Source organism: Oncorhynchus tshawytscha, linkage group LG21 (genome assembly GCF_018296145.1).
Source record: "Oncorhynchus tshawytscha isolate Ot180627B linkage group LG21, Otsh_v2.0, whole genome shotgun sequence".
Taxonomy (NCBI): Eukaryota; Metazoa; Chordata; class Actinopteri; order Salmoniformes; family Salmonidae; genus Oncorhynchus; species Oncorhynchus tshawytscha.
Genome location: NC_056449.1, coordinates 18,055,921 through 18,073,839, shown reverse-complemented (window position 1 = coordinate 18,073,839; position 17,919 = coordinate 18,055,921). Strand labels below are relative to the sequence as shown.

The window sequence follows — 17,919 nt, the reverse complement described above, 5'->3', positions numbered from 1 at the left end:
GTTGCGCCTTCTTCACCACGCTGTCTGTGTGGGTGGACCATTTCAGTTTGTCCGTGATGTGTACGCCGAAGGAACTTAAAGCTTTCCACCCTCTCCACTAATGTCCCGTAGATGTGGATAAGGGGGTGCTCCCTCTGCTGTTTCCTGATGTCCATGATCATCTCTTTGTTTTGTTGACATTGAGTGTGAATTTATTTTCCTCCCTGTAGGCCGTCTCGTCATTGTTGGTAATCAAGCCTACCACTGTAGTGTTGTCTGCAAACTTGATGATTAAGTTGGATTGCATGGCCATGCAGTCATGGGTGAACAGAGAGTACAGGAGAGGGCTGAGAACGCATCCTTGTGTGGCCCCAATGTTGAGGATCAGCGGGGTGGAGATGTTGTTTCCTACCTTCACCAACTGGGGGCGGCCCATCAGAAAGTCCAGGACCCAGTTGCACAGGGCGGGGTCGAGACCCAGGGTCTCTTAATGACGGGTTTGGAGGGTACTATGGTGTTAAATGCTGAGCTGTAATCGATGAACAGCATTCTTACATAGGTATTCCTCTTGTCCAGATGGGTTAGGGCAGTTTGATTGTGATTGCGTCGTCTATGGACCTTTTGGGGCGGTAAGCAAATTGCAGTGGGTCTAGGGTGTCAGGTAGGGTGGAGGTGACATGATCCTTGACTAGTCTCTCAAAGCACGTCATGATGACGGAAGTGAGTGCTAAGGGGCAATAGTCGTTTAGCTCAGTCACCTTTCTGGGGAACAGGAACAATGGTGGCCCTCTTGTAGCATGTGGGAACAGCAGACTGGGATAGGGATTGCTTGAATATGTCCGTAACCACACCAGCCAGCTGGTCTGCGCATGGTCTGAGGACGCGTCTAGCGATGCCGTCTGAGCCGGCAGCCTTGGGAGGGTTAACACATTTAAATGTTTTACTCACGTTGGCTGTGGTAAAGGAGAGCCCACAGGTTTTGATAGTGGGCCGTGTCATTGTCCTCAAAGCGAGCAGCGAAGTTGTTTAGTTTGTCTGGGAGCAAGACATCGGTGTCCACGATTGAGATGGTTTTCTTTTTGTAATCCGTGATTGACTGTAGACCCTGCCACATCTCGTGTCTGTGCCATTGACTTGCGACTCTACTTTGTTTCTAAACTGATGCTTAGCTTGTTTGATTGCCTTGCGGAGGGAATAGCTACACTGTTTATATTCGGTCATGTTTCCTGTCGCCTTGCCATGATTAAAAGCAGTGGTTTGCACTTTCAGTTTTGCGCGAATGCTTCTATCCATCCATGGTTTCTGGTTGGGGAAGGTTTTAATAGTCACTGTGGGTACAACATCACCAATGCACTTGCTAATAAATTTGCTCACTGAATCAGTGTATACATCAATGATGTTATCCGATGCTATCCGGAACATATCCCAGACCACGGGATCGAAGCAATCTTGAAACATGGAATCAGACTGGTCGGACCAGCATTGAACGACCTGAGCACGGGCGTTTCCTGATTTTGTGTCTGTCTATAGGCTGGGAGCAACAAAATGGAGTCGTGGTCAGCTTTTCTGAAAGGAGGGTGAAGGAGGGCTTTGTACGGTGAGGGAAAATACTTATTTCCCTCATTAAAATGCAAATCAATTTATAACATTTTTGACATGCGTTGTTCTGGATTTTTTTGTTGTCATTCTGTCTCTCACTGTTCAAATAAACCTACCATTAAAATTATAGACTGATCATTTCTTTGTCAGTGGGCAAACGTACAAAATCAGCAGGGGATCAAATACTTTTTTTCCCTCACTGTATGCATCGCGGAAGTTAGAGTAGCAATGATCCAGAATTTTGCCAGCCCGGGTCACGCATTTGATATGCTGATAAAGCTACAATAAATGCAGCCTCATGATATGTGATTTCCAGTTTACATAGAGTCCAATGAAGTTATTTCAGGGCCATCAATGTCTCTGCTTGGGGGGAATATATATGGCTGTGATTATAATCGAAATTCCCTTGGTAGATAATCCGGTCAGCATTTGATTGTAAGGAATTCTAGGTCAGGTGAACAAAAGGACTTGAGTTCCTGTATGTTGTTATGATCACACTACGACTCGTTAACCATAAGGCATACACCCCCGCCCTTCTTCTTACCAGAGAGATGTTTGTTTCTGTCGGCGCAATGTGTGAAGAAACCGAGTGGCTGTACTCACTCTAACGTATCCCGAGTGAGTTTCCGTGAAACAGAGAATGTTACAATCTCTGATGTCTCTCTGGAAGGCAACCCTTGCTCGAATTTTGTCTACCTTGCTGTCAAGAGACTGGACATTGGCGAGTAGTATACTCGGGAGCAGTGAGCGATGTGCCCGTATACGGAGCCTGACCAGAAGACCGCTCCGTCTGCCCCTTCTACGGCGCCGTAATTTTGGGTCGCCGTAATTTTTGGTTGTCATTCTGCACTAATATACTTGCTCATTGGTTCTTGAATACATTTTACCCAACTTACCTGTCATAAGCATAATGGATATTGGAACAAGGCAAGGCAAAGTACACTGACTAGCCCTTTCCTGCAGTCAAATGACCTAGTGGCCTCATGGGTGGAATGTGATTAATATTTTCACAATTATTAATTTAAAAAAATTAACAACAAAAATCTGGTGTTTCTATGTCAAACGGTTTTGTTATATTTCAGTCTTCTGTGATTGTAACGAGTGCGCTGCATTGCGAGTTGGGAAGCAAGTAGAGGGAGCGAATATTTAATAAATAAATGGAACATAATACAAAACAAGAAACAAGAACAGCACACATGAAACTGAAACAATAACGCCTGGGGAAGGAACCAAAGGGAGTGACAGTAATAGGGCAGGTAATCAAGGAGGTGATGGAGTCCAGGTGAGTGTCATGAGGCACTGATTCGTGTGACGATGGTGACAGGTGTGCGCAATAATCAGCAGCCTGTTGACCTAGAGGCCGGAGAGGGAGCACACGTGACAGTACCCACTCCTTTCCAGCCGCAGGACGCCAACCAAAATTACGATCTCTGGGATCAGAAGTGGACCGGTCACCTCTGCTGAAGAGCGAAACCTGTCGATCCGGCTGAGGCATGGGAACATGGCGGCCTAGAGCGCCGTAGAGAGCATACGTGACAGTACCACCTCCCCGGGAAGAAGCTCCAGCTGCAGGATGCCAACCAAAGGGACGATCCCGGGGATCAGGAGTGGACCGGTCGCCTCCGCTGAGGGACAGAAACCTGGCAAACCGGTTGAGGCGTGAGAGCCTAACGAACCGATTGAAAACTCCCCAGGTGCGTCAGCCGAGGCATGGGAACCTGTCGAGCCAGCTGAGGCATGGGAACCTGTCGAGCCAGCTGAGGCATGAGAACCTGTCGAGCCAGCTGAGGCATGGGAACCTGTCGAGCCAGCTGAGGCATGGGAACCTGTCGAGCCAGCTGAGGCATGGGAACCTGTCGAGCCAGCTGAGGCATGGGAACCTGTCGAGCCAGCTGAGGCATGGGAACCTGTCGAGCCAGCTGAGGCATGGGAACCTGTCGAGCCAGCTGAGGCATGGGAACCTGTCGAGCCAGCTGAGGCATGGGAGCCTATCAATCCCGCTGAGGTATGGAAATCTGTCAAGCCAGCTGAGGCAGGGGAACCCGTCGAACCCGCCGATGCTTGGGAACCTGTCAAGCCAGCTGAGGCATGAGAGTGACGAACCGGCTGAGGCCGACCTAGTAGCTCCAGTACTGACACCCGGACCCGACATCACCCTCAACACAAAAACAAAACAAATACTCCCTGATGCTTCCCTTTGTTGAGGTGTTATTCTGTAAGGAGTGCGCTGAGAGTCGGGAAGCAAGTACAGGGAGTGAATATCTAATAAATAAAACAAGACACACGAACAGCATACAGACATGAAACAGAAACAAAAACAATAATGCCTGGGGAAGGAACCAAAGGGAGTGACATAAATAGGGCAGGTAATCTAGGAGGTGATGGAGTCCAGATGAGTGTCATGAGGCGCTGATGCACGTGACGATGGTGACAGGTGTACGTGACGATGGTGACATGTGTACGCAATAATCAGCAGCCTGGTGACCTAGAGGCCGGAGAGGGAGCACATGTGACAGTGTTGCACAGTACAAGACATAAGTTTGGACACACCTACTCATTCAAGGGTTTTTCTTTATTTTTAATATTTTCTTCATTGTAGAATAATAGTGAAGACATCAAAACTATGAAATAACACATATGGAAGCATGTAGTAACCAAAAAAGTGTTAAACAACTCAAAATATATGTAATATTCTTCAAAGTAGCCACCCTTTGCCTTGATGACAACTTTGCATACCCTTGGCATTCTCTCAACCAGCTTCATGAGGTAGTCACCTGGAATGCATTTCAATTAACATGTATGCCTTGTTAAAAGGTAATTTGTGTAATTTCATTCCTTTGTAATGCGTTTGAACCAATCAGTTGTGTTCTGACAAGATAGGGGTTGTATACAGATGATAGCTCTATTTGGTAAAAGACCAAGTCCATATTATGGCAAGAACAGCTCAAATAAGCAAAGAGAAATGACAGTCCATCATTACTTTAAGACATGAATGTCAGTCAATGCGTAACATTTCAAGAACTTTGAACGTTTCTTTAAGTGCAGTTGCAAAAACCATCAAGCGCTATGATGAAACTGGTCTCATGAGGACCGTCACAGGAAAGGAAGACCCTGAGTTACCTCTGCCGCAGAAATTGCATCCCAAATAAATGCTTCACAGAGTTCAAGTAACAGACACATCATAACATCAACTGTTCAGAGGAGACTGTGTGAATCAGTCCTTCATGGTCGAATTGCTGCAAAAGAAACCAATACTAATGGACACCAATAAGAAGAGACATGCTTGGGCTAAGAAACACAAGCAATGGACATTAGACCGGTAGAAATCTGTCCTTTGGTCTGATGAGTCCAAATTTCAGATATTTGGTCCCAACCGCTGTGTCTTTGTGAGACGCAGAATAGGTGAACGGATGATCTCTGCATTGTGTGGTTTCCACCGTGAAGCATGGAGGAGGAGGCGTGATGGTGTGGGGGTGCTTTGCTGGTGACACTGTCAGTGATTTATTTAGAATTCAAGGCACCCTTAACCAGCATGACTACCACAGCATTCTGCAGCGATACGCCATCTCATCTGGTTTGCGCTTGTGGGACTATCATTTGTTTTTCAACAGGAGAATGACCCAATACACCCCCAGGCTGTTTAAGGGTAATTTGACCAAGAAGGAGAGTGCTGCATCAGATGACCTCAACCCAGTTGAGATGGTTTGGGATTTGGATCGCAGAGTGAAGGAAAAGCAGCCAACACGTGCTCAGCATATGCGGGAACTCCTTCAAGACTGTTGGAAAAGCATTCCAGGTGAAGCTGGTTGAGAGAATGCCAAGGGTGTGCAAAGCTGTCAAAGGGTGGCTACTTTGAAGCATCTAAAATATACAATATTTTGACTTTTTGGTTACTACATGATTCTGTGTTATTTCATAGTTGTGTTGTCTTCACTATTATTCTACAATGTAGAAAATAGTAAAAATAAAGAAAAACCCTTGAATGAGTAGGTGTGTCCAAACTTTTGACTGGTACTGTATATTAAGTGTAATATTGGGATGCAAACTCTAAATATCTTTATCTGACATGGTACAGGTTTCTTTAAAAAAAATTAACAGTCTTCTCATGTGTTCTGCTAGTATATCTTCAACTTCTATGTCTACTTGATCTGGTCCCTAACTCTGGCCTTCTATTTGTGTATACTTTTATAACAATGTTGATTTTGTTAAAGACTACCAAGAAACACTCTGTGTGACCCTGATTTAGCCCAATGCAGTAAAAAGATAACTTTCATATACTTACAGCATTTATCGGATTTGGTCCCGATGTCGATGATGGGCATCCCAAAATACTTGTCAAAAAGATGGGGCCATCCGTTGTTATCTCCTAGGAAACAAAATATCAACACATTATTATACTGATCAGAAATAATACAAAGTAAAACCCTACAGCAAACATCAATGTTGTACCATACCTTTATTACTAATTTAGACGTGCAGGCCAAGGTGTCATTTAATGCCTTCTACAAGACAGCAGGAATGAACTACTTTCAGCCTGGCATCAACTTGATATCCATAACCCAGCCAGTAGGCTTCAAGTTTTGACACTGTAGATTCTCCCTCAATAATTCTGGGGCTTAGCCTTGATGTCAATCTGTTTCTACTCTCTTGCCAACTCCTTATGGAGCTGCCATGTTTGGCTTGACAATGACAGCAATGAAGTTGGCAGGAACACTAACAGATCTGGGGCCAGGCTTTCCAGGGCACATTCGTTGAACCATGAGAAGATAAATAGATTGCCTATTTTGGTAGATCAATCTGGAATGAAGTTTGGGTTTGCCGAAATAAATACTACAAGCTTTTAGGTCAATCCATTTCAATAGATCTGTTTAAAAAAATTAGACACAGAAAGAAGTAATTATGTTTACAAGGAAAGTGTGTCATTTCTAACAGCTTCCTCATTACCAGTGCAAATGGATGTGCTGTTTTAGCTGCCTTCCAACCTAATGCAGCATCATCAATCACAAGTGTCACAGATTTCAAAAGTTCAGCATTGATTTTCTGCTTCAGTGATAACATTCAAGTTAGGGCCTTAAAGCTATGGGCTTTCTTCGGCTATTTGCTATAGGGATCAGTATGGTCTTTTAGTGAGTAACAACCTCTGTATCCTGGCTTCACGCACCAGTTTCATGCCCAAATGGATGTGACATACTTTGATAATACAACTCTTACATCCTACTCATATTAATTAGACCAATAGAACCCTCCATGTAGTTTCTGAGTGAAAAACCTTCGTCAACCCATATCACGTCGTATGGCTGAACTGCTGAGCTCTTCGCATGATTAAAATGGTAGCTACCCAGTAGAGTTTGCACTACGGAATCCCAATAGTCGACCTTTAAAATATCATCATGACATGGAGGCTGCATCTCATCATGTGTCAGGTGAAAGTGTACTGTTCAACAACAGTCGAAATCAATCAGCAAATGCATTTTTTAAACCATATGTCAATTATTTGCGACGTGAGCAACTATTTCCCTGTTTTGTTGAGCTAAACTTATTTTAAGGCTTTTAATAAGATCCAGTGTTTGTGGGCTTGGCTGTACAATATATATATACAATGTACAATATATATATTGTATATTGTATATTGACACAAACATTTTTAAATCAAGGTATATTATTCAACAACAGATTTCTAAAACACATATGTTCAAGTTATTATTTCCAACATGTGGAACTATTTAATTTTCTTTGTTGAGGTAAACTTATTGTAAGGTTTTTAAAGAGATGCAATCTCAGTGGATTTGCTATTAGGTTCAATAAATTCCCTGTGGAGAGCACGGTCACAAATACATTATTTCATTATGAAAATATCATGCGAGTCCACTTATACTCAATACTAACATGTGATTGTGATTTGCATACTCATATGGTGTATAGAGACACATTCACACACACACTGGCAGTGCTGAAACAGCATTCAACTCTACTGCTATGGAAACCTGTGTCACCTTTTCAAATCGTGTCAGACATCCTTTCAAAACCAAGTAATATTAAAGTTATGAGTGACTGTCGTCAGAATGTTATGTGTTTCCTCATCTAAAGAGTTAATAAACTCAGTCGTATTCATTCCAAACTTTTAATTCAATATCAGTGACTTCCTGGCCCATGGCATAATGACAGCAAATCAATGCACTGTAAGGGGCTAAAAATTAATGAAGGGTTGATTTTGCAAACACGGGCACTTTTGGATGTTAAATGTTTTGAAAATGAAACCTCTTGAAAATGCTTTTTATCTATCTGAATATATTCTTCACTCTGTCTGGAAACAAGATCTAATGGTGGCAGAGACCACACTTAAGAATATAAAGATTTTTATCGATTTTCCCAAATGCCCAAGCAGAAATAACATTACCACCACATCATAAAATGTGCGATTTTAGATGAAAAGGGAATTACGTAAATCGTGACTAAGGTATTTTATATAACACTTCACGTGATTTGTTTTTACTATTTGGAAGTTTTAATTATATGTATTCATCATTGTCAAGTCTAAATGTCTATATATGCCTTGATGATACTCAGAAACATGTATTTACCAAATCAAAATGTTAATATTTTAATTCCTAAAATAATGTATCTTAATAACATGCATATAAGGTTCACATATGGGAAAAATCATCAATATCAATTGTAATTTAACACAGACTTTCCTTAAAAAGATGTACCGTGATGGAAATAACTTAGCATTGTGGTAATGACAGAGTGTGTTGGAAATTACATTTCATATAAAACAACTGATGAAAAATAAACATTTCTCACAGTTATACATGTTTAATGTATGAACTAATACATTTGGGAATTACATTTTTACAGTATTTGGTCATAAATAGCAGGGATTCTAGCATGCTATCTCCAGTTGAAGAGCTAGCATACAATTTATCCTAAATACGCATAATTAAAACATAATTTCTAAAATCTTACATCATTTAATGAAATTATAGCCTAATTGGTAATGACGTACAATAAAATATTATCTTCTCAATTTGTGTTTACCTTCATTTTTCTATCCTTTTCCAGCATAAAAATGTGAATCTCCCTCCATGACATCCATGTGCTCCAGTCACTATTTACATCCATGGTAACCAAGAACACAAACTTTTGAAAAAACGTTATTATGATGTAATCCGCTTGTCGTTGTGGTAATGACCCAAAACTTAGACACGACTGTATTTTGTATAAAAAAATGAACAAGTGGCTTATACACATCTAATATGTATATAGATTCCATTTATTTGAATATTTTTTTAAACAGATGCATTAAATATTTTCTAATTTTAAAGACCTTTGTAAGTGTAATACTGTACATAGTAGAATGTCAAAAGTATGGGTGTGAGACAGGACAATTTTAGTCTCTACTTAATGGAAGTGAAATAAAAACATCTAAATTCACATATTATCTGAAAAATCTTGCCCTGAGTCACAAAAAAGTCCCGTATTTGCAAGATCACCCTAAAATGAAAACTCATTGAGAAATGAAAGTCTTGAGGGTGTTTAAGGTGGAATATTAAATCATCACCGTTCTCCTTATAACTAATTTTAATAGCAAACGTAATTCAGCAGTCGCACACACGCCTAAGATCACCATGCGCCAAGCGTCAGCTGGAGTGGTGTCAAGCTCGCCGCTACTGGACTCCGTAGCAGTGGAAATGCATTCTCTATAGTCTAGAGCGATGAATCACGCTTCACCATCTGGCAGTCCGACGGACTAATCTGGATTTGACGGAAGCCAGGAGAATGCTACCTGCCTGAATGCATAGTGTCAACTGTAAAGTTTGGTGGAGGAGGAATAATGGTCTGGGGCAGTTTTTCATGGTTCGGGCTAGGCCCCCTAGTTCCAGTGAAGGGAAATCTTAACTCTACAGCATATAATGACATTCTGGACAATTGTGCTTCCAACTTTATGGCAATAGTTTGGGGAACCCCCTTTCCTGTTTCAGCATGAAAATGCCACGTGCACAAAGTGAGGTCCATACAGAAATGGTTTGTTGATATTGGTGTGGAAGAACTTGACTGGCCTGCACAGAACCCTGACCTCAACCCCATCGAACACCTTTGGGATGAATTGGAACGCCGACTGCGAGACAGGCCCAATTGCCAAACATCAGTTCCCAACCTCACTAATGCTCTTGTGGCTGAATGGAAGCATTACCTGCAGCATTGTTCCAACATCTAGTGGAAAGCCTTCCCAGAAGAGTGGAGGCTGTTATAGTAGCAAAGGGGGATGTTGATGGAATTTATATGAATGACTAGAATATTCCACCCTGAAGCCATATAATCGTATGAAATTGATTAGAATTATGTATACCATAGTCTGTACAATATGTCTATAATAGTATCTTAAAAACAGGCCAGAACGTTCTGTCTGAGCAAGATTCTGTGTCGACCTTGGCTGGGGCCACTGAGAGTACTTCCCAGAGTCTCCCTATCTTGAGGGAGGAGGAGGAGTAAGTCTCACAGAATCCCCTAATCTTTGTCGGCTGGGTAGCAGGAAATGTGTGTGCGTATGTTAGTGTGACTGTGTGTGCGTATGTTAGTGTGAATGGGTGTGCGTGAGAAGTCAGTATAAAATGAATTGTCTTGTACAACAGAGCATGTGCACTCTCGTAAATAAACTTACTATCGTAGCTGGGCCTCCGTCTGATTCATTTCAACCAGTTTCTTACAAATTCTGTGTTTCAGGCTGAGTAGTTAATTGAATTGGGTTTATGAACGTTGAGAACATAATTCTCGTGACACGGGACCAACTCTATATTATTGCTCATGATTACGGAATAAGATGTTGGACAAGCAGGTGTCCACATACTTTTGGTCATGTAGTGTATATATGAGGGCATAACAAGGTCCCCAGAAGAGTTGAAGGGTCATTTCTCTTTGTAATTTCAAAGTTTCATCTGCATTCTGTTTTGGGTGAAATATGAATATGACTCACATCTTGAATGCACAGATTCACACACACACACACACACACACACACACACACACACACACACACACACACACACACACACACACACACACACACACACACACACACACACACACACACACACACACACACACACACACACACACACAATACATTAGCTGCAGACAGACACCGAGGCACCCAATCCGACCCAAAATGATTTGGTTTGGGGCCGTCTTTCATCTTGTCAAAACAGTAGTTGGGCTCATCTGGGCCACAGCAAAAAGACACTTCCAAACCGTTTTGCTTTGAAAAATGTTTCTTCAATATTAATGTTGACGGGAGAGTATGATGAAAAATGTTTCTTCAATGTTACTGATGACAGGAGAGTACCATGAAAAATGTTTCTTCAATATTAATGTTGACACGAGAGTATCATGAAAAATGTTTCTCCAATATTAATGTTGACAGGAGAGTATGATGAAAAATGTTTCTTTAATATTAATGTTGACAGGAGAGTATGATGAAAAATGTTTCTCCAATATTAATGTTGACAAGAGAGAAAAATGTTTCTTTAATATCAATGTTGACAGGAGAGTATGATGAAAAATGTTTCTCCAATATTAATGTTGACAAGAGAGTATGATGAAAAATGTTTCTTTAATATTAATGTTGACAGGAGAGTATGATGAAAAATGTTTCTCCAATATTAATGTTGACAAGAGAGAAAAATGTTTCTTTAATATCAATGTTGACAGGAGAGTATGATAAAATGTTTCTCTAATATTAATGTTGACAGAAGAGTGTCATAAAAAATGTACATTCTGATGGCAGAATGATGACAGATGCAGGGTTAGTAATTAACAGTGTCTAAAGACAGTGTCAATTTTTACCCGCTGTAAGTCTGACAATAGTAAAGATAATCAAACACATTTTATTCCCCTGACATTGTCCTTTATGGCGCCAGGCAAAGGCATTTGCATATTAAAAATCCACTACAAAAACCGCAATGTCCAATCCTTTTGAAGACTTTCCAATATTTCACGAATTTGTGACCAAATTATCTATTATGAAGTAGATATTCATAGTTGTTACCCACTAGTTATGAATCCTTCGACTGATGGGAGTAGTATGTTTTCTTCTTTTTCACATTGCATAGCTGTCTGTAGTCATTCATGCTTGACTTCAGACCTAGCCATTAGAAACAGATGGTCATGGAAATTCATATCTCAATGGACTGCACCAGATGCACTAGTCATTGGGACAAGTACCAACGGACGTGGTATGCTAAATAATGTTTGTTGGAGAATAATCTGATTATGTTTATTGGATCTTTATTCAATTAAATTGAGCTCGTCATTATCAGTTGTCAAAGGGAGAGCGCTGGAATAATTGTGCCGTTATCCTAATCAACTTTATATTGCATCAATGGTCTGCTCTCTGCACAAACAGCGACGGTGTGATGGTGTTTTATTAAGTGTGCAGTGAGACAGCTGTATCATCTCTGTGTGTTGCCTGGAGTCTAAGAGATATGGTGGTGGCCGAAGCCCAACATGATTAACTGTTTTGAGGTCAGTAAAAGCTCAAACAATGCTGTTACCCTCAAGGTGTCTGTCTCTTGCAAACAAACAAACACAGCACGCATGCACACAAACACATGCATGTGCACACTTTATCTTAAACACACACACACTTTCGTGAACACTTACGCTCATACACACACACACAACCAACCTCACAATGGGGATGACTCATCTAATTTCCCCAAAACAGTTTGGACCAAAACCATCTATCTGTGTGGCACACATGGCCACCTACTAAGCCTCATGGTCCTCTGCACAGACGAGACGTTTCCCAATCTATCAAACAATACCACCATGCATAAAGAGAAAAAACAATTTGTTTGTATGGTAACTGCAAAGAATGAAGCACACACCCACCAGACATGAATCATAATTATATAGTAGTTAGCAGCCTATGTACACCACTATTTGACATCATCATGATTATATGCCCTCCACCTCCTTGAGAGACTCTCTGAACCATAGGTGGCTAAGATGAGTGTTTGCCCCACAGAAGAAAGGGGGGATTAAAACAACTTTAAAGAAAGAAGATGAAGTTCAAGGGAAAAGTGTGATTCGGCTTTACAATTATGCAGGAGTATGGTGAGGCAGATATAGAGGGATGGCTCCCCTGCCTTTCCATTCACCACTTCCAGGAAGCCACAGCAGGTAGCACAGTGAATTGATTGAGAGTGAAATATACATTGACAAGGTCAATGCCATCTACGTTATAGCTCATCCTCTCTCGTAAACATGTTAAAATAAATTAAAAACAAAGCTTCATTGTCTTGGTGGAAGGAAGACAGTTGCCAAAGAGCAGTATACTCTCCTTCCCCCCCTCCCATCCCTTCCTTCACTCACTGGAGGGCTTAAGGCTTGTCTTAAGCAGGGCTCAGCGCAACATCCACTTGGTCAAACCCACTCTCACCAGATGGTTATAAGTGCGGCAGAGTGGCAATAGAAGCTGGATCAGCCCAGGTGGTCAGCTTCTGAAACAGACATGGTTTCTTGAGTTTACTTATTATATACACTGAACAAAAATATAAACGCAACATGTAAAGTGTTGGTTCCATGTTTCATGTGCTGAATTAAAAATCCCAGAAATGTTCCATATGCACAAAAAGCTTATTTCTCTAAAATGTTGTGCACAAATTTGTTTACTGCCCTGTTAGTGAGCATTTCTCATTTGCCAAGATAATCCATCCACCTGACAGGTGTGACATACCAATAATCTGATTAAACAACAATGAAAGGTTACTCTAAAATGTGCAGTTTTGTCACACAACACAATACCACAGATGTCTGAAGTTTTGATAGGCATGCTGATTGCAGGAATGTGCACCAAAGCTGTTGCCAGAGAATCAAATGTTAATTTCTCTACCATAAGCCACCTCCAACGTCATTTTAGAGAATTTGGAAGAACGTCCAAACGGCCTCACAACCGCAGACCACGTGTAACCACACTAGCCCAGGACCTCCATATCCGGCTTGTTCACATGCAGGATGGTCTGAGACCATCCACCCGGACAGCTGATGAAACTGTGGGTTTGGACAACCAAAGAATTTCTGCACAAACTGTCAGAAACCGTCTCAGGGAAACTCATCTGCGTGCTCGTCTTCCACACCAGGTTCTTGACTTCACTGCAGTTCTATGTTGTAATAGACTTCAGTGGGCAAATGTTCACCTTTGATAGCCGCTGGCATGCTGGAGAAGTGTGCTCTTCATGAATGAATCCCAGTTTCAACTGTACCGGGAAGATAGCAGACAGTGTGTATGGCGTCGTGTGGGCGAGTGGTTTGCTGATGCCAACATTGTGAACAGAGTGCTCCATGTTGGTGGTGGGGTTATGGTATGGGCAGGCATAAGCTATGGACAATGAACACAATTGCATCATATCGATGGCAATTTCAATGCACAGAGATATCGTGATGAGATCCTAAGGCCCATTGTCGTGGCCCTTCATCCGCCACAATCACCTCATGTTTCAGCATCTTAATGCACAGCCCCATTTTTAAAGGATCTGTACAGAATTCCTGGAAGCTGAAAATGTCCCAGTTCTTCCACGGCCTGCATACTCAGACATGTCACCAATTGAGCATGTTTGGGATGCTCTGGATTGACGTGTAGGACAGCATGTTCCAGCTCCCACCAGCCATTGAAGAGGAGTGGGACAACATTCCACAGGCCACAATCAACAGCCTGATCAACTTTGTGCGATGTCTCAAGCTGCATGAGGCAAATGGTGGTCACACCAGATACTGATTGGTTTTCTGATCCATGCCCCTACCTATTTTTTAAGGTATCTGTGACCAACAGATGCATATCTGTATTACCAGTCATGTGAAATCTGTAGATTAGGGCCTAATTTATTTATATAAATGGACTGATTTGCTTATATGAACTGTAACTCAGTAAAATCTTTGAAATTGTTGCATTTATATATTTGTTCAGTATCTACTGCATCTCCAGGTGTTACAAACAATTGAGCCGCCGCTTCCACAGCCCATTGGGATTCTGTAGAGATGTAACAATGTTACTTCTCTATATCCAATTGAAGATAGTGGGGAGTGAGGGGGCTTAGAACATGAAGAGGGGAGTTAGCAAGGTGGATTTGAGAGCAGGTGGGAATGGTGCAGTGAGAGCTGATCTAGATAGCAGTTTGTCGTACAAACAAGCAAACATGATTGCACTTCTATTTGAGAAAATAACAAGTTTGTTTACCCATACAATGGAGTAAGACCTAAGTGTTCAAAATGGTGTTGCACGTAAACACACTTGTGTGCAGATAAAAATATACTTATTTTGCTGAAACTCAAAGCGCAATCATTCTTGCAAACACACACCTAGATCATTGTCACCATACAATTCCCATTCGGTCTGAAATCCACCTTTCCTACTCCTCCTACTCCAAAAATATAAATGATCCATGCAACAATTGTTACGGTTTTCTTCCGTCGAAAGAGAGGAGGACCAAAATGCAGCGTGGTTATGTTTATACATCTTTAATAAAGATGAAAATAGAACATTATACAAAACAAGAAAACGTGAAAAACTGAGCAGCCCTATCTGGTGCAACAAACACAAAGACAGGAACAATCACCCACGAAACACTCAAAGAATATGGCTGCCTAAATATGGTTCCCAATCAGAGACAACGATAAACACCTGCCTCTGATTGAGAACCACTCCAGGCAACCATAGACTTTTCTAGACAACTCCACTAACCACAATCCCAAAACCTACAAAAAAACCCTAGACAAAACCAACACATAATTCACCCATGTCACACCCTGGACTGACCAAAATAATAAAGAAAACACAAAATACTAAGGCCAGGGCGTGACAGTACCCCCCCCAAGGTGCGGACTCCTGGCCGCACACCTAAACCCATAGGGGAGGGTCCGGGTGGGAGTCTGTCCACGGTGGCTGTTCTGGCGCGGGACTTGGACCCCACTCCAACACAGTCTTAGTCCGCTTACTCCGCGTCCTTAGATTGGCGCCGACCCTCGCTGCCGACCTTGGCCTAGTAACCCTAACAAAGGGCCCCACTGGACTGAGGGGCAGCTCCGGACTGAGGGACTGCTCGGGACTGAGGGGTAGCTCGGGACTGAGGGGTAGCTCAGGCAGGTTGATGGCTCTGGCAGATCCTGGCTGACTGGCGGCACTGGCAGATCCTGGTTGAATGGCTGATCCTGGCTGAATGGCGAATCCTGGCTGATTGGCGGATCTGGAAGATCCTGGCTGACTGGCGGCTCTGGCGGATCCTGGCAGACTGGCGGCTCTGGCGGATCCTGGCAGACTGGCGGATCCTGGCATACTGGCGGCTCTGGCTGCTCCATGCTGACTGGCGGCTCTGGCTGCTCCATGCTGACTGGCGGCTCCATGCAGACTGGCGGCTCTGGCGGCTCCATGCAGACTGGCGGCTCCATGCAGACTGGCAGCTCTGCCGGCTCCTTGCAGACTGGCAGCGCTGGACAGGCGGGAGACTCTGGCAGCGCTGAACAGGCGTGAGACTCCGGCAGTGCTGAGCAGGCGGGAGACTCCGGCAGCGCCGGACAGGAGAAAAGCTCTGGCAGCGCTGGACAGGCGGGAGACTCCGGCAGCGCTGGAGAGGAGGAAGGCTCTGGCAGCGCTGGACAGGCGAGGCGCACTGTAGGCCTGATGCGTGCTGCTGGCACTGGTGGTACTGGGCCGAGGACACGCACAGGAAGCCTGGTGCGGGGAGCTGCCACCGGAGGGCTGGTGCGTTGAGTTGGTACTGGATAGACCGGACCGTGCCGGCGCACTAGAGCTCTTGAGCACCGAGCCTGCCCAACCTTACCTGGTTGAATGCTCCCGGTCGCCCTGCCAGTGCGGCGAGGTGGAAGTGCCCGCACTGGGCTATGCAGGTGAACCGGAGACACCATGCGCAAGGCTGGTGCCATGTAAGCCGGCCCAAGGAGACGCACTGGAGACCAGATGCGTAGAGCCGGCTTCATGACACTTGGCTCGATGCCCACTCTAGCCCGGCAGATACGAGGAGCTGGTATGTACCGCACCGGGCTATGCACCTGATCTGGAGACACCGTGCGCTACACAGCATAACACGGTGCCTGCCCGGTCTCTCTAGCCCCCCGGTAAGCACAGGAAGTTGGCGCAGGTCTCCTACCTGGCTTCGCCATACTCCCTGTGTGCCACCCCCCAAGACATTTTTGGGGCTGACTCTCGGGCTTCCATCCACGCCGCCGTGTTCGTCTCTCCAACTCCATTCTCCTATAACCTTCCTCGCACTGCTCCAGCGAATCCCAGGCGGGCTCTGGCACTCTACCTGGGTCGACCGCCGACCTGTCTATTTCCTCCCAAGTCGTATAGTCCATACTTCGCTGCTCCTGCTGCCTGTCACCACGCCGCTTGGTCCTGTTGTGGTGGGTGATTCTGTTACGGTTTTCTTCCGTCGAAAGAGAGGAGGACCAAAATGCAGCGTGGTTATTTTTATACATGAAAATAGAACAATATACAAAACAAGAAACTGTGAAAAACCGAGCAGCCCTATCTGGTGCAACAAACACAAAGACAGGAACAATCACCCACGAAAAACTCAAAGAATATGGCTGCCTAAATATGGTTCCCAATCAGAGACAACGATAAACACCTGCCTCTGATTGAGAACCACTCCAGGCAACCATAGACTTTTCTAGACAACTCCACTAATCACAATCCCAAAACCTACAAAAAAAACCTAGACAAAACCAACACATAATTCACCCATGTCACACCCTGGCCTGACCAAAATAATAAAGGAAACACAAAATACTAAGGCCAGGGCGTGATAACAATTTAAAAGATTTTACTTAGTTACAGTTCATATAAGGAAATCACTCAATTGAAATAAATTCATTAGGCCCTAATCTATGGACTTCGCATGACTGGGAATAGAGATATGCATCTGTTGGTTACAGTTACCTTAAAAAAAAGCAGGGCCATGGATCAGAAAACCAGTCAGTATCTGGTGTGATGACCATTTGCCTCATGCAGCTGGACACATATTCTGTCGATTGTGGCCTGTGGAATGTTGGTGGAATGTGGTCTGCAAAGTTGGTGGATATTGGTGGGAACTGGAACACGCTGTCGTACACATCGATCCAGAGCATCCCAAACATGCTCAATGTCTGGGGAGTATGCAGGCCATGGAAGAACTGGGATATTTTCAGCTACCAGGAATTGTGTACAGATCCTTGCGACATGGGGCTGTGCCTTATCATGCTGAAACATGACGTGATGGTGGCGGATGAATGGCACGACAATGGGCCTCAGGATCTTGTCAGGTATCTCTGTGCATTCAAATTGCC

The 17,919-nt window shown here is 43.5% G+C and overlaps 1 protein-coding gene across 1 annotated transcript in view; it reads right to left on the bottom strand.

Annotated features, from left to right (window-relative positions):
* The window catches only part of LOC112247604 (relaxin receptor 1-like), a 99,553-nt gene that overhangs the window by 45,000 nt on the left and 36,634 nt on the right, over nt 1-17,919 (bottom strand). The window contains exon 3 of the mRNA XM_024416411.2: nt 5,861-5,944. Within this exon, the coding sequence (XP_024272179.1) occupies nt 5,861-5,944 (84 nt within the window). The remainder of the gene's footprint in view (nt 1-5,860; nt 5,945-17,919) is intronic.